The 21,978-nt window shown below is 48.8% G+C and overlaps 2 protein-coding genes across 6 annotated transcripts in view; one reads left to right on the forward strand and one right to left on the reverse strand.

The window, feature by feature from the left end:
- The window catches only part of kmt2e (lysine (K)-specific methyltransferase 2E), a 29,359-nt gene extending 11,868 nt beyond the window's left edge, over window positions 1–17,491 (reverse strand). For 2 of the 5 annotated variants that reach the window (XM_084701841.1, XM_084701839.1), the window contains exons 1-8: window positions 17,124–17,423; window positions 6,952–7,136; window positions 2,786–2,897; window positions 1,855–2,081; window positions 1,581–1,720; window positions 879–1,060; window positions 647–685; window positions 167–367 (exon numbers count right to left, since the gene is read on the reverse strand). In XM_084701841.1, coding sequence (XP_084557967.1) covers window positions 167–367; window positions 647–685; window positions 879–1,060; window positions 1,581–1,720; window positions 1,855–2,081; window positions 2,786–2,897; window positions 6,952–7,022 — 972 coding nt within the window. In that variant the 5' untranslated portion in view covers window positions 7,023–7,136; window positions 17,124–17,423. Of the gene's footprint in view, window positions 1–166; window positions 368–646; window positions 686–878; window positions 1,079–1,580; window positions 1,721–1,854; window positions 2,082–2,785; window positions 2,898–6,951; window positions 7,137–17,123 lie in introns of all 5 variants that reach the window. The other 3 variants (XM_084701842.1, XM_084701840.1, XM_084701838.1) reach the window with 2 other exon arrangements.
- A 3,090-nt stretch (window positions 17,492–20,581) lies between these two features.
- On the forward strand, window positions 20,582–21,894 carry ndufb2 (NADH:ubiquinone oxidoreductase subunit B2). Its single transcript, XM_084701844.1, has 4 exons — window positions 20,582–20,768; window positions 21,191–21,335; window positions 21,428–21,534; window positions 21,817–21,894. The coding sequence occupies exons 1-3, from the start codon at window positions 20,683–20,685 to the stop codon at window positions 21,500–21,502; spliced, it is 306 nt and encodes a 101-aa protein (XP_084557970.1). The 5' UTR covers window positions 20,582–20,682; the 3' UTR covers window positions 21,503–21,534; window positions 21,817–21,894.
- Window positions 21,895–21,978: the final 84 nt, after the last annotated feature.

Below are 21,978 nucleotides of genomic sequence, written 5' to 3' on the forward strand. Positions count from 1 at the left end.
GCAAAATCACGCACCAGTGAAAACTCGCTTGGATCAAGACTAAATTAGAATGTTGATTTTGTCTTCGGTCCAAATTGTCTTGCGTCTGGGTCCGGATCCGGACCGGAATCCGCCTATTGAGTACCCCCGCTCTCTATGACCAGGTGTGTGTGTGTGTGTGTGTTACCTCTACAGGTGGTTTGAAGGTGGCAGGGTTGGTGTTGTAGGCCAGGGTCTTGCCGTCTCCGGCCTCTTTGACCCGCAGCAGAATCTGGACGTCCTCGCTGTACTGGTTGCTGCTGGCCTCCTCGTAGCGCTCCATCCACGACTTGATCTTGTTCTCCCACAGGGACGGGTGCTCCGAAGGCTCCAGGTCTGGGGCCGAGCCCTGGGGAGGAGTGGGACAGGAAGGAGGAGAGGAGGAGAAGAAGACAGAGAGAGGAGGAGAAGAAGAAGGGAGACAGGCGGAGAAAGGAGAAATGGGAGAGGAAGGAGAAGGGAGAAATGGGAGAGGAAGGAGAAGAGGAAGGAGAAGGGAGAAATGGGAGGGGGAAGGAGGAGAGCAGGACAGGGTTAGACTGCAGGTCCTAACCTCAGGGCAAACGGGAAGCCAGCAGCACACCGGAAGGTGAGCAGGTGTGGCTGTGTGTGCGTGTTTGTGAGGTACCTTTACTCTGGAGGATTTTCTAGAGCCCTCGCGGAATGCCTGTGGACGCAAGACAAGGACACATGAGAACACGCGGGCCGTGCTGGCGACAGACAGCCAACGCAGGTCAGGCCTACGTCAGGTCAACTTCTATTTAACACCCGCAGACGCTCGAAACACAAGTTCACGCCAACGAAAGCATGTCAAGCCCTCTCTCGGGTGAGGGTGACAAGCCCACAGGAGCAGCACGGACCTTCTTAGCTCGGGCGGCGGCGGCGGCGGGCTCCTTGTCTCCGCTCCTCTTGCGTTTCTTGTCGGCCTGCTTGCTGGCCAGGCGCCCGGTGGTCAGGGTGATGGTGTTGGGGGTGTGCTGGAAGGCAGAGTAGAGCTCCAGGGGAACCTCGTCCCCGCTCTCGGTGGCGCTGGTGTCCCCGTCTGCACAAACACACAGACCTTCATCATAATAGAGGCACATGGCAAAAGTCAATCTCCACACTTTCATCTCCACAACAGCAACAAACAACAACAGTCCAAGAGAAATGTGGCATGGTGGTCTGTAATGCAACAACTCAACAGCAAGCTACATTCCCATTCAAACGAAAGCTAGTCTCCGTGGCTGTAATGTGTGCTCCCCCTGGTTCCGTTTATGGAGTACGGCTGCAGTTCAGAGCCTGGCCAGCAGGTGTCAGTGTGGCGCTGGGGCCTGGCCTGTGTGCTGAGGTCTAAAGCAGCTGGTGTCAGACCTGCAGGGGGCAGAGGCAGCAGACTGACACTGCCTCTCTAGATCCTGCTTATCTGTCTCTCAAAAGACTGCAGCACAGGGGAGGCCACGGGAGACAGCACCTACCTACCTACCTACCTACCTACCTACCTACCCTGGCTGGGTCTACCCAGTAGCCTCTGTGTCTATCAGTCTAGTTAGCTCTTCGATCTGTCGTGCCCTCTCCCCACTCACCAGACATGTTCTCTCTCTTCCTGGTCTGCAGCAGGATGGCCCTCTCCCTGTCCAGGTTGCGGGGCTGGCAGCGCTCGCACAGGTAGGTCTCAGGAATGTGGAGCCTGTCGATGGCCATGCAGTCTATGTGCTGCCACACACTGAAACACACACACACACAGGACACAGGGCTCACACATGGCACAGACACACACACAGCCATGAGACGGCGACAGCAGAGGGTGACGGGGGGCCGGGGGTCCTCCCCCTGCAGGGTCCTGGCGGTCCCTCCTACCTGCATTTGTCGCAGCAGATCATGTAGCCGTCGTCGTGGGTGAAGCCGCAGATGCAGCGGGTGATGTCGGCCCCGTAGCTGCCGTCCTCCGAGGTGCTGAGCGTGGTGCCCCTGGACGCCTCGTCCTGGCCCCCCGGAACAAACAGCCCCTCGCCTGGCCGGATCAGCATGGAGGGGGGCGGGGAGGCCGGGGGAGTGGGTGGGGGGCGAGCCCCATAGTTGTGGTCCTGTGGTGAGGAGGAGGGGGAGACTTAGAGGGGTGGGTGGATCTTTCATCTTGTTTTAATTTGTAACTTGTATAACTGCATGCTATTATGGGTCTTCCATTTGGCACTTGTTTAGTTGTTCACAATGTGAACAACTAAACAATGTTTAGTGTCGTCATGTCATGTTGTCAATGTCATGTTTTGGCTGCTTGCAGTGTTTGGGACTACCTCGTTGTTATGATCAGTGACCTATGCTCTTTTGTAAAGCTCTCTCTTGGAAGTCGCTTTGGATAAAAGCGTCTGCTAAATGCATAAATGTAAAATCTTTCAGATAAGGTGCCTGTGTATTCATGTGGACTTAAGACACTTTTGGGGCGATGTACCGGGGGAGATTTGAACCCGAGACCTCTTGCTCTGCACGTGAAATGCTCAACTACTGAGAAATACCCATCTCCATACATTACGACTTTCAGATGCGTTTTATTCCCCCCAAAATGTACATTTGATTTCCTTTTTTGTTGTTGTTGTTGGTTAACCTGAAAACCTGATTCACACGCAGTGCCTCCCTACCTCAGGTGAGCGTTCTATATTAGCTGGGCTACCTTTGCTTATGATTAACCAGGAGGCAGAACTCAGGTATGTAGGTCGGGTGGAGAGGGAGGGAGGGGCCGAGGGAGGGTGCAGCCCTGCTGCCGAGGCCAGGACGACCAGGAGGGAGTACTCACGGCGTAAGGCAGGCCTATGTAACTGTGGGAGTGGTGAGAGCTACTGCTGTAGATCTGGTGCGGGTAGCTGGACTTCTCCACCACCACAGGACTGGCCTCCACCGATTCAGGTCTGCGGGACACACAGGGAGAGAGGAGGAGAGAAAACAACAACAGTCAACAGGGGACATGGAAAGCAGTGGCAGTGATTCACTCTCCTTCCCACTGTAGGAGAAGGGGGAGACCAGGGCGTGGGGCAGGAAGGGAGGCCGGTGGTGTCAGGGTGGTGGAGTGTGTAGCCAGAGAGGAGAGACCATCACAGGCTTGCTTTGCTCAGCCAGCTCACCTTGGCTCAACTGCACAGGGCTGATAGCTGGGAAAATAACAGAAGTTGACCCCTAATCTCCCTCGAATAAAAGGCAGTTTAAACCTAAAGCCCCTATCTGAAGAGGACACACACTCACACGCCCTTCTGCTTACAATGCACCAAAACAACACTCAAAACGGTGACAATAACAAACTGGCATTAAGTTCTCAGAGCTTATTTATATCACCAAACCGGTAAATCCACTTTCACCCAGATGACAGGGCAGGAGTGGAGCAGAAAAAGCCTGTTTGACTGTTGAGCAGCCCAACCTTACATGCTTTGCCTGTTCTTCAGTCTTCAGGAAGGGCTGGCTGGAATATAAAAAAGAGAAGTGGTAGGGGCAAACAGGCGACAGAAGAAATGGAGTGTGGAGAGAGTGCGAGATTCGAGTGTGGCTGGGATGTTAGGAGGATGAAGCAATGACGCCTTTAGAAAGTAAAAGTCACGACGGCCCCGGCAGAGTCGCAGGATAAAAGGTGAGAGCCTTTAGCGCCCACAATAAAACGCACACATGCGGCAGAGACTGCAGGTCAGTCATGTGGAAGTAACACAGAAGCCTTCCTTAGTCCAGACAAATGCTTCAAGGTCAAAGACAGAGAGAGAGACAGACAGAGAGCGAGCCCCTGGGGTCTGTGTGAGGCTGGCTGACTGGCAGTGCTCAGGTTCTGCCCCTGGAGCCTGGGAATGAGCTCAGACACATCAGGAGGCCAGCGGCTATGCTGACGACCACGGCACACAACAGGAGAACAACAGGAGAACGTCTCAGTACGTACACTACACAGCCAAACGAGTGCAGTGTCTCATTGTGGTATACAAACGCTAAAGGGATATACTAAAGAAAGGCTCGGTAGCATTTCTGACGGCTCTGTAGAGCAGGTACATTACTCAAGTCTGCCAGTAAGGGTAAACACATCAACTTCTAGCCGGATACCTGCAAGTACAAACAATTGGACGAGGGCATGTCTTCTACGTGGCACACTGGCCAAGTACCGAGAGCAGCTCAGAAACAGGAACAAAAACTCATGGATGTGCCACGTGTGTCTGCATGCGAGTTACAAACACACACTTAAGCCCAAAAAACCCTCCCTTTCTCCCCTTCCTTCCCTCCCAAACTCTTGACCCAGAGTCAAAGCAAGTTACAGTACCTGAACTCGTGCTCGCTCGCTCTCCCTCTCTCTTTCTCTCTCTCTCCCTCGTGCCCAGTGCACTGTGCGTCTGTCTGTGTGCAACACTTCCTGTATGTATTGGCGGTCGAGTGTCAAACTGAAAATCTGAGCGCACACCAAAGGCTTGGGGGCGGGCCTGGGGGGGGAAGGTGTGTGTGTGCATATACATACAGGAGAACACACCCACAGTAGCTCTTCAAGACAAGGAACACAACCCAGTTCCAAAGGACAAGGGAGTTGGAACTTGATAAGGGACATGAGGTGTTCTTTGATGAATAATTGACCAGAGGTAAATGCATCTGTCTCAATCAGGGATTTTTGAGTGGATATGCTCCATTTGTAGATGCAGGTAGCCCCCCCCCCCCCCCCCCCATATCTATTTATCATGAACCGGTAATTAAGACAAGGCAATAATCCTGGGATTATCACACACACACAGTGAAAGAGAGAGAGACAGTCACACAGAAGGGTGGCTGAGGAGGGCTGCATCATTCATAGCACTGCTCTGAGGCCGAGCGTGGAGGTAGACAGCAGGGAATTATGGGTGTTGTGGTCAATCACAGACACACACACACACATGGATACACTACAGTTCAGGGACAAAGATGTGAGATGTGAGATTTATGTTTTAATTAGACTGCCAGTAAGGCATGTGCTGATCATGGCTCTTAGCTCAAGAGAGCCTGGAACAAGCATCATTCACACAAACACTGGCACACCTGCAAAGAGAGGGAGAAGTGGCAGAGAAGGGATCGTGAGAACAGCAGAGAGAAGGAAGAAAGAGACACAGACACACAGAGAGACACACGTACACATACACACAGAGACACAGACACACACACAGAGACACAGACACACACAGAGACACACACACACACACACAGAGACACAGACACACACACAGAGACACAAACACACAGACACACACAGAGACACACACACACACACACACACAGAGAGAAAGCAATGCTGCACAGCCAGAGGCAGCACCTTCACTCCAAAAGCGCTCCTACTCACTGCCATGGCAACGCTCCGTGCTCACCAGTGAGCGTGCACTCCCAAACACACACTGGGCTCCGTGAGTGTCTGTGCACTAGGAGGCATACGCGCAGTGCCGCCACACGCAGCAGGACCACCCCCCCCCCCCTGCACACAGGCTGCCGGCACTGCGCATGTCCGCAGCTTGTCACAATACTGCAGGCTTCACGGGGAAATGACGAGGACATGGGTCCTGGCGAGCAGCTATAGGGCTAGCTTATCCGTGGACAACACCAACAGCGGCAGGTACCGTACGGTGTGTGTGTGTGTGTGGGGGCCAGCCTGCTCCCCCTCTCTCTGCTCTATATGGGACCTGAACAGGACGAGGTGGAGACCCATTTCAAGATTGTGAACTTATTTTGCCTAAATCTGCAGGAGGAAGGCATTGGTGGGGAGAGGAGAGAGAAAGGGAGATGTAGAGAGAGAGAGAGATGTAGAGAAAGAGAGGTAAAGAGGTAGAGAGAGAGAGGTAGAGAGAGAGAGAAAGAGGTAGAGAGAAAGAGAGAGAGAGTGAGAGAGATAGAGAAAGAGGGCTTAACCCCGCCCCATGTGCAGAAGGGCTGAGACGCAGACCCCCAAAAAAGCCGGCTGAAAGGAGGGGGTGGGGTGGAGGGCGTCCATTTAAGACGCCTGAGCCGAGTGAGGGCCACCTGCCACTCAGCCGCGGTGGCCGTGGCGACGGACCCTGCGCAGTGCGGATGGGAGGGACGTCGGGGGGGGGGGGGGGGGGGGGGGGGGGGGGGTTCGGCTGCCATGGCAACACAAGCCTCGGCTGCACTTGCTCTGAGGCAGAGGATGACGCTCTCCTCTCTTAAAGAGACAGGAGCCCCCGCTGAGTGCGGACCGTGTCCCAGCTCCAGGAAGCTCCCCTGGCGCTGGCCTCTCAGCCTCCTGGCCAGTGCCCTTGAGGCGGCAACACGCAGCAGAGAGCAGGGGATGGCTCCACCGTGGCCACGATCCAGCCTCTCTGGCTCCACTAACAGGACGCTGTGGAGAGTTTGACATACGCACTCGGGGCCCCAGTTCAACACCTCTCACCTCTTAACTGAATCAGCTAAAAGCAGCAGACTACGTCATGCCACTTACTCAGGTTAGCGTCGGCCCCGGGATGGGCAGATGGAGCAGAAAGCGCTGGAAATGCCCAGAACAAGGGACAGGAAGGAGGGCTGTGTGCGCTTGATCACTGATAGCAGGCTGGCATCAACCGCCAATGGCAATAACAGTGCTATCTGAGCCAGTGGTCAACCCTGATTCACACATCGACCCCAATGTGCCTCCGCGATAGCTGTTATCATGTATAAGTGACAAAGATCAATGCAGCAGCGAGATAGAGGGAGGAGGTGGAGGGAGAGAGGGAAAGAACCAGGATGAGAGAGAGGTGAGCCTATGAAGAGAGGACATGTGATTGAACACAGGGTCATGACAAGACTGATTTTTGTCAGGGAAGCCAGGGGTGAGGCCAGGGTGACATCAAACTGAAAATGAGAGTAAGATGATGACAGGACGAAGGAGGGGGGGAGAGATGGGGAGGGGTGAGGAAGGAAGTGGGGGGGGGGGGGGGAGATGGTGAGTGAAAGAGAAAGTGAGAGGAGGGTCGGGGCGGGGGCGTTACTCACTCTGAGCCTGCAGCCATGTCCAGGTACGAGGTGTCTGCTGTGTCCACCCCTACTGGGATGACTATGCTCATGACGTTCTCTGCTGATCAGTTCTTGTCCTACTGAGTCCAGAGCATGGGAGTCCAAAACACTGAGGCATGCCAGCCACAGCACTCATTGCAGACATCTAAGTGCATCCACAAGGCCTGGAGACAGAGAGAGAGAGACAGAGAAACAGGACATTAGAAAAAGTGTGTCGGAATGATGTGATCAGATAACTATGTCAGACTTGCCTCAGCAAAGAGACAGTCACATCAACCTGACAGTAGAACAGTCAAACTGAAAATCGGGTATTTCCAGTTGACAAAATGATTCCAAAGACGTGTAACTGATTGTGAGCAGTAGCTATTGCAGGGAATCCTCAGTGAGATTCCTGTTCAACCTTTTCTGAATGAGACATTGACTGATGAAAGGTGGAAGAGGAGATATTGTAAAGTGAAGCCTGGGTTTTGTAAAATGCGCAAATGCGACCTTTATACACCAACTGCTGGAAAGCAGGGTGCTGCAGTGACATTGAATGGACACATGAGGGTGCAAGAGCACACATGGCCGCTGACAGCCGTGAATGGAGTCAGCACAGAGAAAACGCAACAACACAGAGAGGCCATTTTTCCCCCACCAAGGAGGACTGTTCTATTGAATACACACACACACACACACACACACACTCTCTCTCTCTATTGCTCCATGTAAATGACACAAAGTGGCACACACACACACACACACACACACACACACTGCAGAATCCTTTAGTGCTGTAATTAGAGCCATCACATGAGGCCCCTGCCAGCTTTGTGCATGTGAAGGCAGGAGTATTCCAGAGCCATCTTGTCCGTCTCCATCTCCATCTCCCCAGCCCAGGCTGACCAGCAGCACTGCGGGAGGACAACACACACTGACACAGGGAGACTAGAGTGATGAAGAACTGCATGAGGCGTCAGACACCAGGCCTGTTGACGTCGGCTACAGCAGAGGGCGAGTGAGGCCATTGTGCATGTCGTGGAAGAACGTTTGTCCATACAAACCTTGCAGAAACGAGCGCTAAATGTGTCACAATAACTAACAGCGCATGCATGCAGGGTTTCTGACGAATGTCTAAATCCGTGCGTCTATCAGACAGCAGCATGTGTGTACGAGCCCCTGATACTCAGAGCTCTGTTGAGGAGAGGGATTAGGGGGAGGGACAGATGCCGAGACTAAATAGGCTGGAGGTCACACCTCACACCGCGTGTGCATAGGCGGCCAAACAAAGGCTCGTCTCCCGGCTTAGGCCAGGGCCTGGGCAGGGCTGGGCGGAGACAGTGGAGTCAGGGCCGGGGCCTGGGCAGGGCTGGGCGGAGACAGTGGAGTCAGGGCCGGGGCCTGGGCAGGGCTGGGCGGAGACAGTGGAGTCAGGGCCGGGGCCTGGGCAGGGCTGGGCGGAGACAGTGGAGTCAGGGCCTGGGCCTGAGCAGGGCTGGGCGGAGACAGTGGGGCCGGGGCCTGGGCAGGCTGGAAGCCAACATTAATTCGCACCTTCAGTCCGCGCGACACACATAATCATACATGGATGGGTCTCTACATGCCTCTGCAATATGAAGGATATCTGGCCTGAACATGAATTTCCTTTGATCTTCCTCTGTCTCTCTCATTCTGTTGCACACACAAACACAGGATGTGTGTGTGTCGCGGACAATGTGACCTGGAGGCTGAGCCCCTCTGGAGAGCCAGGAGGTCTGGCCACAGGCTCACAGACATGACAGCTGTCAGCTCCAGGTCTAATTAAACGAGCGAGGACCATCATCTGAGGGCTTTCAGGGCTGCTGGCTGTACAGACTCTGCTGACAAAATCTCCATTCGGGACTCAGAATCCAGGCAATTATTCAATAAGGCAACACAGGCCATTTCCAGTGGCTTTAAACTGCAAGGCCTGTATCACAACAGGGCTTTCATGGCTACCAAACAATGGAATCTGTTTGTCGAACGCGTTCTCCAAGCAACATGGCTGTTATCCAAAACACTGAAAGGACATGAAACCCTTCTGTAGCATCTCAAAGGGGCCGTATGTTTTACCGCAATAAAACTGCTGTCTTCGGAAACAGCCCGTCTGCTCCTACATGTACTGTGTTCGTCTCTCCCTCAGCCAGGGAATCCTGCTGTCACTACTCAGGAATGTGCGCGCGCACACACACAGGCACACACAATCTACACACACAACAGACCCCCCCCCCCCCAGCAAACAAGACCGATAACACTCTTTCAGACCCTTACACACATTCTTTTACCAGAAAGATCACACAAAAGAGAGCACACACACACACACAGTGCTGAGGCCTGACCACAGAGCAATTATTTTAGTGCCAGACACGTTCAAGACTGACAAAGGGTGGGGGAAAGAAAAACAAGTACAGTACAGCATTCCTGACTACATCTGAGCACTGTGACTGCCTCCACCGCTCCTCCTACTTCCTTTAGCTGAGCTGTCTGTCACACCAGAGGAAAAAAAGAAAAGGGGAAAATGAGAAAGAAAAAAAAAAAAGAAAAAAAAAGGAAAAAAAGGGAAAAATGCTCCCCCTCCCTTCTCTCTCTACCACCCCCCCTCCCCTCCTGCGCCCAGTAACCCCGCCCCGCCTGCCAGATTTCTCTCCCTCCTCTCTGCACTTCCTAAATAAAGCGGGGAGTGCAGAGGGGAAGGGGAGTGCCGCAGACATGGCTCCAGATTACAAGGAGGCTGGGAGAGGCCATTTAAAGCCACCTTCAGCCAGATCCACTGCCGCTATGGAAACGGAAGCAGAAAGAAAGGGTGGGGGAAAGGGGGAGCAGCGAGGGGAGGGTGAGTAGAAGAGGGAGAGAGCGAGGGCAAGAGAAAGACGCAGCGCAAAAATAAATAAAAATTGATAGGGGGGGGGGGGAAGAAAAAGCTTGTCACGTGGGGGGGGGGGGGTTCTCACTACCTGGTCTCCCCACTCTCCCCTCAGTCTCTCCTGACCGTCCTCTGTGGAATTTCCTCAGTGATTCTGTATTCATAGAGGCATGCTTAACAAATGATCCATCTCTCTCCTGTGTTTGGACACCTCCCCCACCCCTGCTCCCAAACTCGGCCTGGGTATTCCAGCCCGGAGTGCAACCACAGCCTTGCTTACAAGTCTGGGTGGCACAGGCGATCAGAAATGTGCCCAGCCCAGCCCCCCCCCCCCCCCTTCCTTCCGCTCCTTGGTGAGGACAGTCATGTCATTGTGTGGGGGAATAGCTCTCCTTTTAGGACAGACCCTCGCTGAACTCAGCAGGGAAAACCCACACAGACGCCCAGTCGAATGCCGCCCCCCCCTCCCCTTTTGGTTAGCTCGCCCCGCCGTACGTCAGAGCTTGTTTTCGCCCTCTTCTCAGGAGGCCACGTCTCTGCGTTTGATTTTCGACCGGGAGTGACGGAAAAGAGAGGGACTCCAACCCACCCCCTCCACCCGCCGCGACTTCGCACCATCCTCGCAAGCCGAGTCATCTCAGCAGCCGGCCATGTGAGCAGGCACATGCAGGCGGACGGGGCCGAGCGAGGCTCGCGAACACAGGGGAAGCGGCAGGTGAGCGGCAGGCTCGGCTCTCCCCCCTTCCCAGAGCCTAAAGTTGCGTCCTTTAAAAAAAAAAAAAAAAAAAAAAAAAAAAGACAGCTTGTGCCAAGAACGGCATCCCGGCGCTCCCTCTGTGCTGGACCACTGAAGGTGAAGCCATCCATTGACACGGCAGGAGAAGAGGGCTTCGCAGAGCGTGTGAGCCGCTGAGACACTGGGCACCCCCGCCCCCCCCCCACCTCCCGGACGCGGAGAAAAGAGTCGCCGCAATTGGGATGTTACCATCGAAAACCGATTGCTCGGCAGACTGTAAAGGTCCGCTAAAAAGGGCTGGGAGGAGAGAGTGGTTTTGGCATGTCCGTCACATCCACGCCCCACAGAGCACCCTAACCAGCACCAGCAGACAATAATGGCCTGGGGCCAGCTCTGCCAGCTGACAAGGGGGAAGAAGGAGGCCTCCCCCCCAGCCTGCCTGCCCTGTGCACATTCCCTCTCCACACTGGGGGAGGACTCTGGCCCTCAGCGCACGCGCGCACACACACGCGCGCGCGCACACACGCGCGCGCGCACACACGCGCGCGCGCACACACGCGCGCGCGCACACACACACACACACACACAACTCCAGGACTAAAACAGTGATCTTCTAATCAGGCTTGTTGCGGCTCCCGTCTCAGGTCTAACAGCAGGGTTTCAGAGAGGAACGAGACAGCAGTGCTGGGGCAGCCCTGCTCTGCTCTGACTAATGCATGCTCAAAGGAACCCCCGAGAGAAGGAGATGCATGCACACACGTGTGCAAACACACACTCTCTCTCTCTCTTTCTCTGCTAGGACAGCTTGGCCAGGCAAGAGGGTCCACTTGACATTCTTAAACTAGATGTGGATGACTGACCACAAACAAAATCATTGATTCCAACCCAGCAAGCCTGTCTGCTTGTAAGTGACAGAGCCTTGTGTCCAGGATGTAATGGCCACTACATGTCGCAAACCATCCCCATGACAACTTGGTGTTAATGCATTTGTACAACGAGTGAGTGTGGCCACCTAGGCTTGTGTCTGTGTGTGTGTACACTGTAGCATGTGTGTGTGTGTGTGTGTGTGTGTCTAAAGAGAAGGGGGAGGGGTCAGCCATCATGCACTGCAGGCCAAAAGAACAGTCAGAGTCACTCAAGCCCCATTACAGATCTGTTCCATGATCGATTTCACGCCTGGCTCGCACTGGAGTTACGTCACCACCACCGCCACATCCCCCTTCCTAGAGCCTGCCAGACTCCCAGCCTGCCCTGCGCGCCGCTCACTCGCTAGCTAGCGGGAGCACATTGCACAGCAACACACAGGAAGTGGTCTGGGGCTAGGGGGAGCAGCGGCACTGCAGCTGCAGCAGTGTCAGCCGTGGGCCACCTGGCAGAAAGGTAGCTACCTCAAAGCCCAGGAAAAGGGATCCGTTACAGGCCTGGGCTCTGAGAAACACCTAGACCAGTCACCTGACACCTGGCCTGCTGCTGCTCGAGTCATGAGACTGGAGGGCCTCCGCTTCCTGGGAGGACCTCCTCTCAGATCCTGAGCTTCAACACAGGCAGGCCTCCAGGCAGCAGGACAGGCTAGACTGCTACAGCCTCAAGGATGCCCCACTGGCTAAATCCTCAGACGAGTCTACTGGTAGATACATCCACAAATGATACAGATGACAGAAGACTTGGGACGAGAACTTTCTGGAAAGTGGAGGGAGGAATTAACTAACTAGAGGAGAAGAGGGGCCCAGGGACCGGCAATAGATTCTCAATTGTGTTGTTGAATGGTGACCCTCATGGGATATGACTATACTGCTGATGCATCCTTTAAGATTCTGTGTTACTACCCGACTACCTTAGCCTGATAGCTTGACAGGCGAGTGTGTCTTAGTTAGGGGTGCGAGCCTGCACGAACTAGGGTTGAGGTGAAGAGAAAGGTGTGTCATCGAAAAGCCAGCAGCGACGCTCTCTGCCACCTGCCGCACTTAGCCGTCCCCCTGAGGAGAGAGCAGCGATCCACCTCTCCCCCGTCTCTGTCAACACAGCAAGCAAACACAATCCGCATTGCTCACCAGCGCCGCTGGGCACGCATGCAGGCCAATGGGTATTTACAGCAGGGAGCAGGGCTAACCCTGCAGAGAGAGCAGGTCCCACCAGGGGGAGAGAGGAGCCCACCCCCCCCTCTCCCACAACCAACCGTGGCAGGCTGGGGCGTGTGTTGCTGTAGGGTTACGAGGCTATCAGATGAAAGTTAGACCAAAGCGTGTGACAATCAACACAAGAGCACAACATTGTACCTCTACCGGAGGTCACTGTTCCTTTAAGAGGAAGAGGTAGGTGGCTGGGGATTTTGTGTATTATGTATCAGCCTCTGATTAGGCACAGTAGGGCACTCTCATCTAGTATTCAGAATCTGTTCTCACAAAATGGAGACCTTTGGCAGAACGCAGAAAGCTGGTTCTTTCACCACATGATCTACAATGTCCTGTGCACACAAATGCCTTGATTCTTGTTCTGTGGAAAAATACCTCTTCTGAAACTCCTAGCTATAACTTCCTGAGTCGAGTTCAAACCTCAATAGGGCCTCCGTCGTCATCTCTGCTTCACGAGTAGTCAGATGTCCCGGATGTGGGAAACTATCGACGACAACAAGCCATAGTTTAGGGCTCAGAAACTCCCTCTGACCGTTGTATCGTTATGGAAACAGGATGGGTACTTTGGCCCTTTATGCTGTCGCTGGATGCATGGTGATATGTGCACCTGTGTGTGTCAGATGCAAACAAATGAGCATAAATCAAGAGAGCTAGTCAACAGTGATGGTACAAGTTCCTCACAGTGCTGCAACTGCCTTACTGTTAAAAATGTGCTTTGAGTCACAGTTAGTTGAACTTTTATTTATTTTGCATACTATATCCACAGTAGTGATGCTCCTCTCACTGAAACAAAAGGAGAAGGTTGAAAAAATGTCATATGGCAGCTCAACTGTTGCAAACTGGTCGAAAACTTGGGCACATTGGATCAGTGTGCAGCCTCAGATAGTGGAACAAGACAGTGGAAGATGGGGCAGAGTAGACTCACAACCATCAGAAAGCTGGAACCAGCACAGCAAGTTTAAACAATTAAACTAGATCACGAGCCATGTCGCGCCAAAGGGAGCTCGAACAACAGGTAGGTCTACGATGACAAAAACAAGATATTTCCGTGATGCTGTTTACCATTAGGATTGAATCCAGCTGTGTGACACCTTGCACATCCTTTGAGAGCAAAGCAGCACATTCAAACCATTCTGGTCAGATTTGTGTCTGGTGATTTGATGACAGGCATCTGCTCCTCTCAGCTTGAGGAGAAGAAGGGGGAGGGGCTCATCCAGGGCAGGGGGTCTTTGTCAGTGTCAAAGGGGAATAACAGATTCACAGCTGTTGTTTGGGAGAGAGGGGGGGGGGGAACACTGACCTTAGCGACTACAAAACCCAAAAAGAAGACTTTGGGTAGCAGTAAGTAGTTTTAACCACGTTAGCAAATTTAGAAAAGCAGTACGGTTGAAATGCTATTTGAATTAAGTTTAGGAATTGACTGACCTACAAATATCCTGAAAATTCTAATAAGATTGTCATATTATTGTTTTTTGTGACCTTCTCATGCAAGATCCACCAAAGCCAACACACTACTCTTCTAACTTATCTGACCCCTCAGAGAGCTGGCTCTACTTATTAACCATCATGTCCACCCCACAAGGCTTCCTGCAGTTTCATTTCATTCCATTTGTTTACTTTACATTTGTCTTTCTTCTAAAGGGACGGCTCCTCTAATATTTGTGTTTTGAGTTTGGACCATACAAATAAATGTAATAAACACGTGGGACATCCAGGCTAGTACCAACTGGAAGTGTTTGGTTTGTTCTGGTCAAGAGTCAGGGATTTTTATAATAGACAAAGCATTAGCGCGGTAAAAAGAAGACAGGGGATAGCAATAAAACCCCTATTGTTCTTTTATACAAAGTGCTGCATTTATGTCCCTTTATGTAACACAATATGACATTCTGCCAATAACAGACTCAAATTTAGCACGGTAGAATGAAGATGGTCTGTTGTAATTTTAGTAGTAGGCTAGTACCTTCATTCATTCTCAATGTGTTTGGAACACAATGCTCAAACGAGGCACAAGTATGATCAACAGCGTGCATCAGATCCGGCTATATTGTGACGCATGTAAAAGGCTGCCAGACAGCATTGCCTATAGTGGTTGTGGTGGGAGACCATGTTTATATTGGTGTTTGTTTTACGTTACCATTGCCGCGAGGCTGACGATAACACTTCGTAACGTCCATTGGCTACAACTTAACTACTTTCTGTGCCTTTCGACTTGTAGAAAGACAAATTACTATTATAGAAATGTATGCGAGCATTGTGTAGTTGCTTGCAATATAGTATGTCGGCGCTGCAGTCAGCTCGACCGATAGGGGTGTGGAGGGCTTAACGCGGCTATTGAATTACCACAACATCCAAGCCCTGTCGCCATTTTCCTTGAGCCTTTTCTAAGGACAGCGAGAAATCGTGTAACCGAGGGGACCCTCACCACTAGAAGAAAATCCCCAAGAATGCTATCAGTCGTCTCTTTCACACATTCTTAAGTATCAATCTGTCGGTACCGTCTCTGTGTTGTTATTATGACAGATATGTACAAATTCGTCGACATTGAATCAGGAAGGCTAACGTTAGCTAGCAATCTAGCCATCTTCTAAAGCAACGTTGGCCTCAAGCTTTAGCTGGAACAAATATTTCAACAGCAGACCAGGTTGCTCGCTATCAAGCTAACGTTAGCTGATGACATCATCCGTAATGTTCTATCGGATAACGTAGCCTAGCTTGTGCGACCAACACATTTTGAGAAATCAACATTAAAAAGAAAAAAGTCTAGTTTTCTAGCCTGCTAATTGAACGTAAGCGAATTGAGCTAGCCAATAACTAAAATCAGCTAACGTCGTTAGCCCGCTAGCCAGCTACATCCTAATGTCGACGGTGTCTTGCTCAGTCTTGTCTCGCTGTTCAGTATTAACTTGAGCTAACAAGTATTGCACATTTAGAGATAATATCAACAAAAACCTTCTACAAATAAGTGTACCATTGTAAATCGCATATTATTTGGTCGATGTAAGTACAATGTAGCTAGCTATCAATAATGGAAAGATACTCCCAAACGGAATATGTCCCCTCCCCCACGTTTGCAGCAGTTGAACCAAATACCCTCTGAATCTAAATTAAGTAACTAAATGCATTCTGTCTACTTTAATTGTAACACTCCAGGATGGGGCTTTCTTGACTTCAGTTTCGGAGCTTTGATAGTGTGGCAGAAGTGAGGTTTTCTAAATGTAATACTTTAATACACCCCGTACAGTAGGATTTAGACAACTGACATACTAGACATATTTTTTACGTGTATTTTACTAGCTAACTGATCTGTTGAACGCCTGGTACTGTCTCTTACTAGCAAGTCACCTAATGTGAATTTACAATAATGTCTCGCATGCACAACAGAGCGACACTTTTCTCACGTTTCCCTCAGTTATCTTTTAAATAGAAATAAAGCTTGCCAACTCCAATAGCGCACTTGTGAAGTGTGTAGTTAGCTTGCTAGCTAAGTGCGTAACATAACAAAAAGCTCGAGTGTACCTAGCCATTTCATTTGTCTCGTCGTGTTAAGCCGCTAATAAATTTATGTTAACTATAGCTCTAGAGTTAGGCTAGTTGTACTACAATTGAATTCGATGTATTTTCTATTATTGCATCAGAGTTCAACTAAATTTTTGTAACATTTGTTGTTAAGCCAACCATTTAAGCACTGTCTGAAATAAAGCGGGTATCCTGAACCAGCGACCTTCGTTTTGAGCAGTATTCTGAGCAAGCTAGTTAATGTTACCGGAAAGCAAACGCGCAAATATCATCGTGGCATGGTTGTCCGCAAGGCACTGCAACATTGTTAGCTAGTTACAATCAGAAAAACGGGAAGCTTTGCGAAAGTAAACGCTTGTGTCTTTGCGAACCACCCTAAACGTTAAAAATAGATGGCGTAGCTAGCTACATTAGCCTACTAGCACCCATGTAGACTACCTAGTTAGTTAACGATATAGCTAAGCCTATCTGAAGTAAGTTTGCTACCCTTTTAAAGCGAGCACAACTTTACAATGTTTGCTGGATTACTAACCACGGTAGTTAAGGTAACGCTGCTGCTAAAAAACCTGGAAAACTTAACGCAGCCAGCTTGAGCTGCCTAGCATGCTTCATGGCTAACATATGCAATGGCACCAACACAGCTAGCTAGCAGATCCATCGTGCTTACTCCTTACAGATATCCTAATAAGTTATTCAGGTAGACGATCTAAACAGTTCCCAGTCATCCAGTAAACTGATAGATAACGATAACTGGTGTTAGTGACCTGGACATCTTCCACAATATAGCCATGGTCTGAGAAAGCCAGTACAGTAGCTGGCTAGGCAGCATAGACATACTCTAATTTGACGTGCTCCCTTGTCGATAGACTTAATTTAACATAAGTCCAATGTGAAGCCTTTTACTCACCGTTACTGTCCACTGTAGATACCCTGAATGAAGGAACAGGGGACTTGGGTGAGACCCCCGTCGCTTGCTTAGCTAGCTTCCACACAACCAAAACAATACTTCTGTCCACACTGCGGATCTATAACAAAGGTTTTTAAATGTTCACATAGAAATCTATCTACTTCAGATATATTTGTGCTTATATTCCTTTTCTTCTGTGTTTCCTAGAACACAACACAGACTTTAGGTCAGTTCAGAACCGTTAAAATTATGCCCTACCTACGCCGACTGTTGGAAATTAGATCTCCTCTACCAGCCTCTTTTCCCTTTGCAAAAATGGCGGCCCTGGCAGGACTGCCGTGACCCCGCCTCCTCCACGAGCCCCCCCACCCCCACCCCCCCCAAAAAAAAAAACTTAGCCCGAGCACCGCCCCCATGTCCTGCGGGGTCTACAGGCCCGCGATAACAGGGGCGCTGAGAGAAGAGATCATTGAAGAATGTACGCAGCCACGCAGTGGCTAGCTCTTATGTAGCAGTATATGTTGTTCGGCCCTTGGTGTAGTCATTATATGAAGTTGATCTGTCAGTAACGAGCTGAGAATCGTACACTACAATAGGTTTGCAAAGCATCTGGTTTCCATGTGCAGTATTAATTACAATTATGTAGCCTAATTTAATAACATGTCGTCCATTTATTTACCTTGAGGGTTTTAGTTTGACTTTAGGTGCAGTTATATGGGCATCCCTCTGTGATTTCTTGTGAAAATGACTGCACAAATAAAATACTAAGAGTGTTGAATTATAAATATATAACGTGTCAACAGAATGCTAATAAACTTGAATGGAAAAATGCAAATAGTCTAACTTTAATTCTGCCTGTCATCCTTAACTTTTTTTTTTTTACCAAGGTTAGGTTAAAGTCCTGTTACATTTATAAGTCGGAGGAAGTTACTGAATTGTCAACCCTCTTCCTTTAGTGTTTCCTTTGTTTGCTCTCAAGAGCGCTACCTTTTTATTTGACCGGTTTGTTGGACCCTTGATTGATGGCTATTCCAAAATTGTAATTTTTTTAAAATTATTATTATTATTGTGTCCTTTCATTTGAAGTAGAGTGAGTGTTGTTCACACAGGACAGCAGGACAGGGCCTAGTTGTTCTGTTGATGAAATGACCACCTAAATCCGCTACCAACGCAGTAGGAGCCTAGGAGGCAACAAATCTCTTACGTAACCCCCTTACACAAGAGTGTTTTTCTTATAGAACTGAAGGTGAGGAGGGGATACAATACACTGACCTTACTAATAAACACAAAGTAACAGATGATTAAAGATACATTAGAAAATGTAGGTGCGGACTTAATCTATAGACTACGGCAATTAGCCACGCAATTACTGTACGAAGAACAAGAAGAAACTGGTCCGATGCATTCTGTGTAAATATGATGTTTAATCCACAAGGGAATTTAAAAAATATATCTCCAAGCTATAAGCTATTCGTTAGCCTATGCAGGGACGTATCCACGGAACCTGTTGTTAGCTGTCTAGAAATCCGTTGGACGTCAAATCTTTTCTTTTGTCGGCAGTATTTTAACCGAACAGGCTACTGGCTCGATGAAAGGTCCTTTCACATCACTTGGTTCATTTTGGCTACTAGGCTACCATCCCCCACTCAGACATGGATATGTCTAACCGCAGCCTTGAGCGCCTGCGCACAAGATATTCTTATTTTTGACAGAGCAGAAAGACGAGCTTTTATCGCGCACTTTATCATGTTTATGGAAACTGGCGGCAATCGGTGTAGTTGGCCAAACCAAGAAATAGTCATCTTGCTACTGTAACAGGTCCAAACAGTCTGAACAGAAGTGTCACATATGGCCTCAGTAATTTGGAGACAGAAGGTTGAATATGCTTATGTTAAAGTAGACCTAGTTGGTTGCACGGAAGACTTAAGACAGAAATATGATGTAGCCTAGCCTACATTACGAGTTGCAAAATGGACAAAGCCGTGTTTGACGTTTTTCTAAGGATTGATATTGCTCTCAGCCAATAAAGTACGAATTGGTCTGTTTTTGCAGAAATGGTTGGCTTCTGGTGACATCATTCTAATATAATTTGTAGGCGGGTTCTGAGCTGCGAGGGGAGAGTGGCGCAACCGGAGAACTTGCGAAGCTTGACGCCATTAGAGATGCTAAAAACGACAAGCTTTTTAAACGAATATGTGATCTAAAAATGCATCCTACGTTACTTATGAAGTTCGTTTGGCAAATATGTATTTACATTCAATTCCAAGTTTCACATTTGATGTCGTTTATCCAGCTTAATATATGTATTCGCTCTGTTCGCGTTTGCAATAATGTTGTCAGTGGTAAAGAAGATGGCGTCGGGGTTCGACGCACATACACAAAGCGCGTATTCATGGGCGGCGGCACTGCGCGCATTCCCGAGGGAGGGCGAGAAGACTTCTTTCTTCTCAGAAGAGTTTACTTCCTGTGTTGGTACTAGTTTATAAATTGATGATTGATGAAGTTTCAATTTTCAACAATAGCTTCATGAAAACGTAGTTCATCAGAACAATAACAGAGCAAAACCAATACAGTCAAATGAATTATAGCCTGCCTATAGGCTATCCTATTCTTACTTACTGCTACTTATTGTTACTGCTAAATGTAACAAAATGGTCAGTAGGGCCTGGCAAGACAATTAACTCAGTTGTAGTCGTTTTTCTCTCTGCTTGTTTGTTGTTGTATGGTAATTATTGTAGAAAATTGTAGTTTCCCACACTGCCTGTTATGTTGTAAAAACTGAGTAAGCTAGGTTCGTTTGTCAGGTCATAATTCAATGCCCGGTATTGATTGCTCTGTGTTTGCCACTATTTAGTGGTGTAGTAATACAGTAATCTGAATAGTGTTTTTTTTTGTATAAATATTTCACATCAAATTAATTAAAACTGTTTGTGAATGGACTGGCATGCATTTGGTATATTCCGTTATTTAGTGGTGTAGTAATACAGTAATCTGAATAGTGTTTTTTTTTTTTGTATAAATATTTCACGTCAAATTAATTAAAACTTTAAAGGGAAAACAATAAATGTTGCAGTTTCTAATATGGTTTACTGGTACTTTATACCATGTTCTCATCTTGTGAACCCAGATGACACGTTTGTCAGACAACACAATCCAAAGTATCGAGCGCCATCTAGAGCTGAAAGCGCTTTCATGACATTCTGTGTAAGCTCGTTTAAATGTATAGGCTTGTCACGGGTCCACATCAAATTAGGTTTATGTATTAAAATACATATTATTGTCCCGTTGGCACGTTTTCAAAATGTATAGAAAACGTGTCTGCTTTTACACGTTTTAAAATTGTTTTCGCATCTCTGGAATATTGGGTGACCTGGTGCACCGGGGAGCGGCCCAGGTTGTATTAACGATCATCATTTTTATGTATGTGTTTTAGCCAATCATAGCTTTCGTTGTTGAAAAGTCAACCACTGTACTGGAGAAGGTGACATTTCCAGAAGGCCGAAGTGCTATCGGTGACTGCAACAACATTTTTTGAAATTGTGCTATTTAACAGCCTACAATGTCCTCTTTAGGAAGGGCTATAGGGGTCCTTCGTGCTGGAACACAGCTTTTAAAACGCGGACCTCAGAAAATGTTAACTCGGAAGTACGTATAAACCATACATTTGTTTGTGGTCTTGTTTTTAGTAGCTAGGTACGCAAGCTCGTCTCTGCTGGTTAGCAGAGCTATTAGCTATCGTAAGCCAAGCATACATCAAGCCAGATACCGAAATAAATGGCTAGTGCGTTAGATACAGTTAGTTTTACATTACAATTCTGGGTAAAGTATTATTCTAAATATCAGTCCATCCTTGATAGACATGGCTGTAGCTAGTTGGTTAACTTCAAAGTTATCAAATTGTACACGCTATATAGTCACACCGAGTGAGAGGCTATATATATAATGAATAATTGCTTTAGTGTAACATTACATTCAGGTGTCATCAAATGTCATATGTCTGTTCTGCAAACATTGGAGAGTCAGGCTGAAGGCTGGACAATGATGTCCTTTCTTTATCCTTGTTGCAGAGCTGGAGGAGGACCACACATAGAGGCCCAGTACAGGCAGTACCCCCAGATCACCAAGAATCAGAAGTTTCAAGCAGAACTCCTTAGTAGTGCCATGTGGTTCTGGATTCTATGGCACTGCTGGCATGACCCTGATGCCGTGTTGGTGAGTCAAACATCTGACTTAAAGGTTCCTAAGTTTACGACTGTAACTCAAAAGGAGATTTTTTTTTAAATGTTACTCCCACCCGCTACCAGGGTCATTTCCCATGGCCTGATGCATCCGCTTGGACAGACGAGGAACTTGGAATCCCAGCTGATGACGATGAATGAGTTGGCCCCTGCTCTACTGAAATAACTGGCAGGTGTGCCTTCATTCCACCGCAAGCATCAGTCATATCCAACCATAACCTTCTATACACAAATGGAAATAGCATATTCTGTTGCAGATTTTCATAGTAGAAATGGAACAACTCTTCAAATATGTGCACCTGGTTAAGTCATATGATCTTTTAAGACAAATCTGCATTATGAATAAATGCAACTAACCGTAACACAAGTGTTGTAATAAGATGCAAGGTGTGGAAGAAACATTGTGCTGTTTTTAAGTAATTCTTCAGCCTGCTTATCACCCTTTGGTCTTTCAGGTTGCTCAGCTGCCATGAAGAGGATGTGCTCAAAGGCATTGTACATAAATATTAATAAAGAAATCCACTTCTACATTGTTCTGGTCTATGTCCTCGTGTATAATTGGGATTACTTTCAAGTTTGGTCCTTTATTCCCACAATCTAAAATCATTGATGTAGAA

The sequence above is a fragment of the Hypomesus nipponensis genome, chromosome 7, assembly GCF_054491055.1.
Source record: "Hypomesus nipponensis isolate SF chromosome 7, ASM5449105v1, whole genome shotgun sequence".
Classification (NCBI taxonomy): Eukaryota; Metazoa; Chordata; class Actinopteri; order Osmeriformes; family Osmeridae; genus Hypomesus; species Hypomesus nipponensis.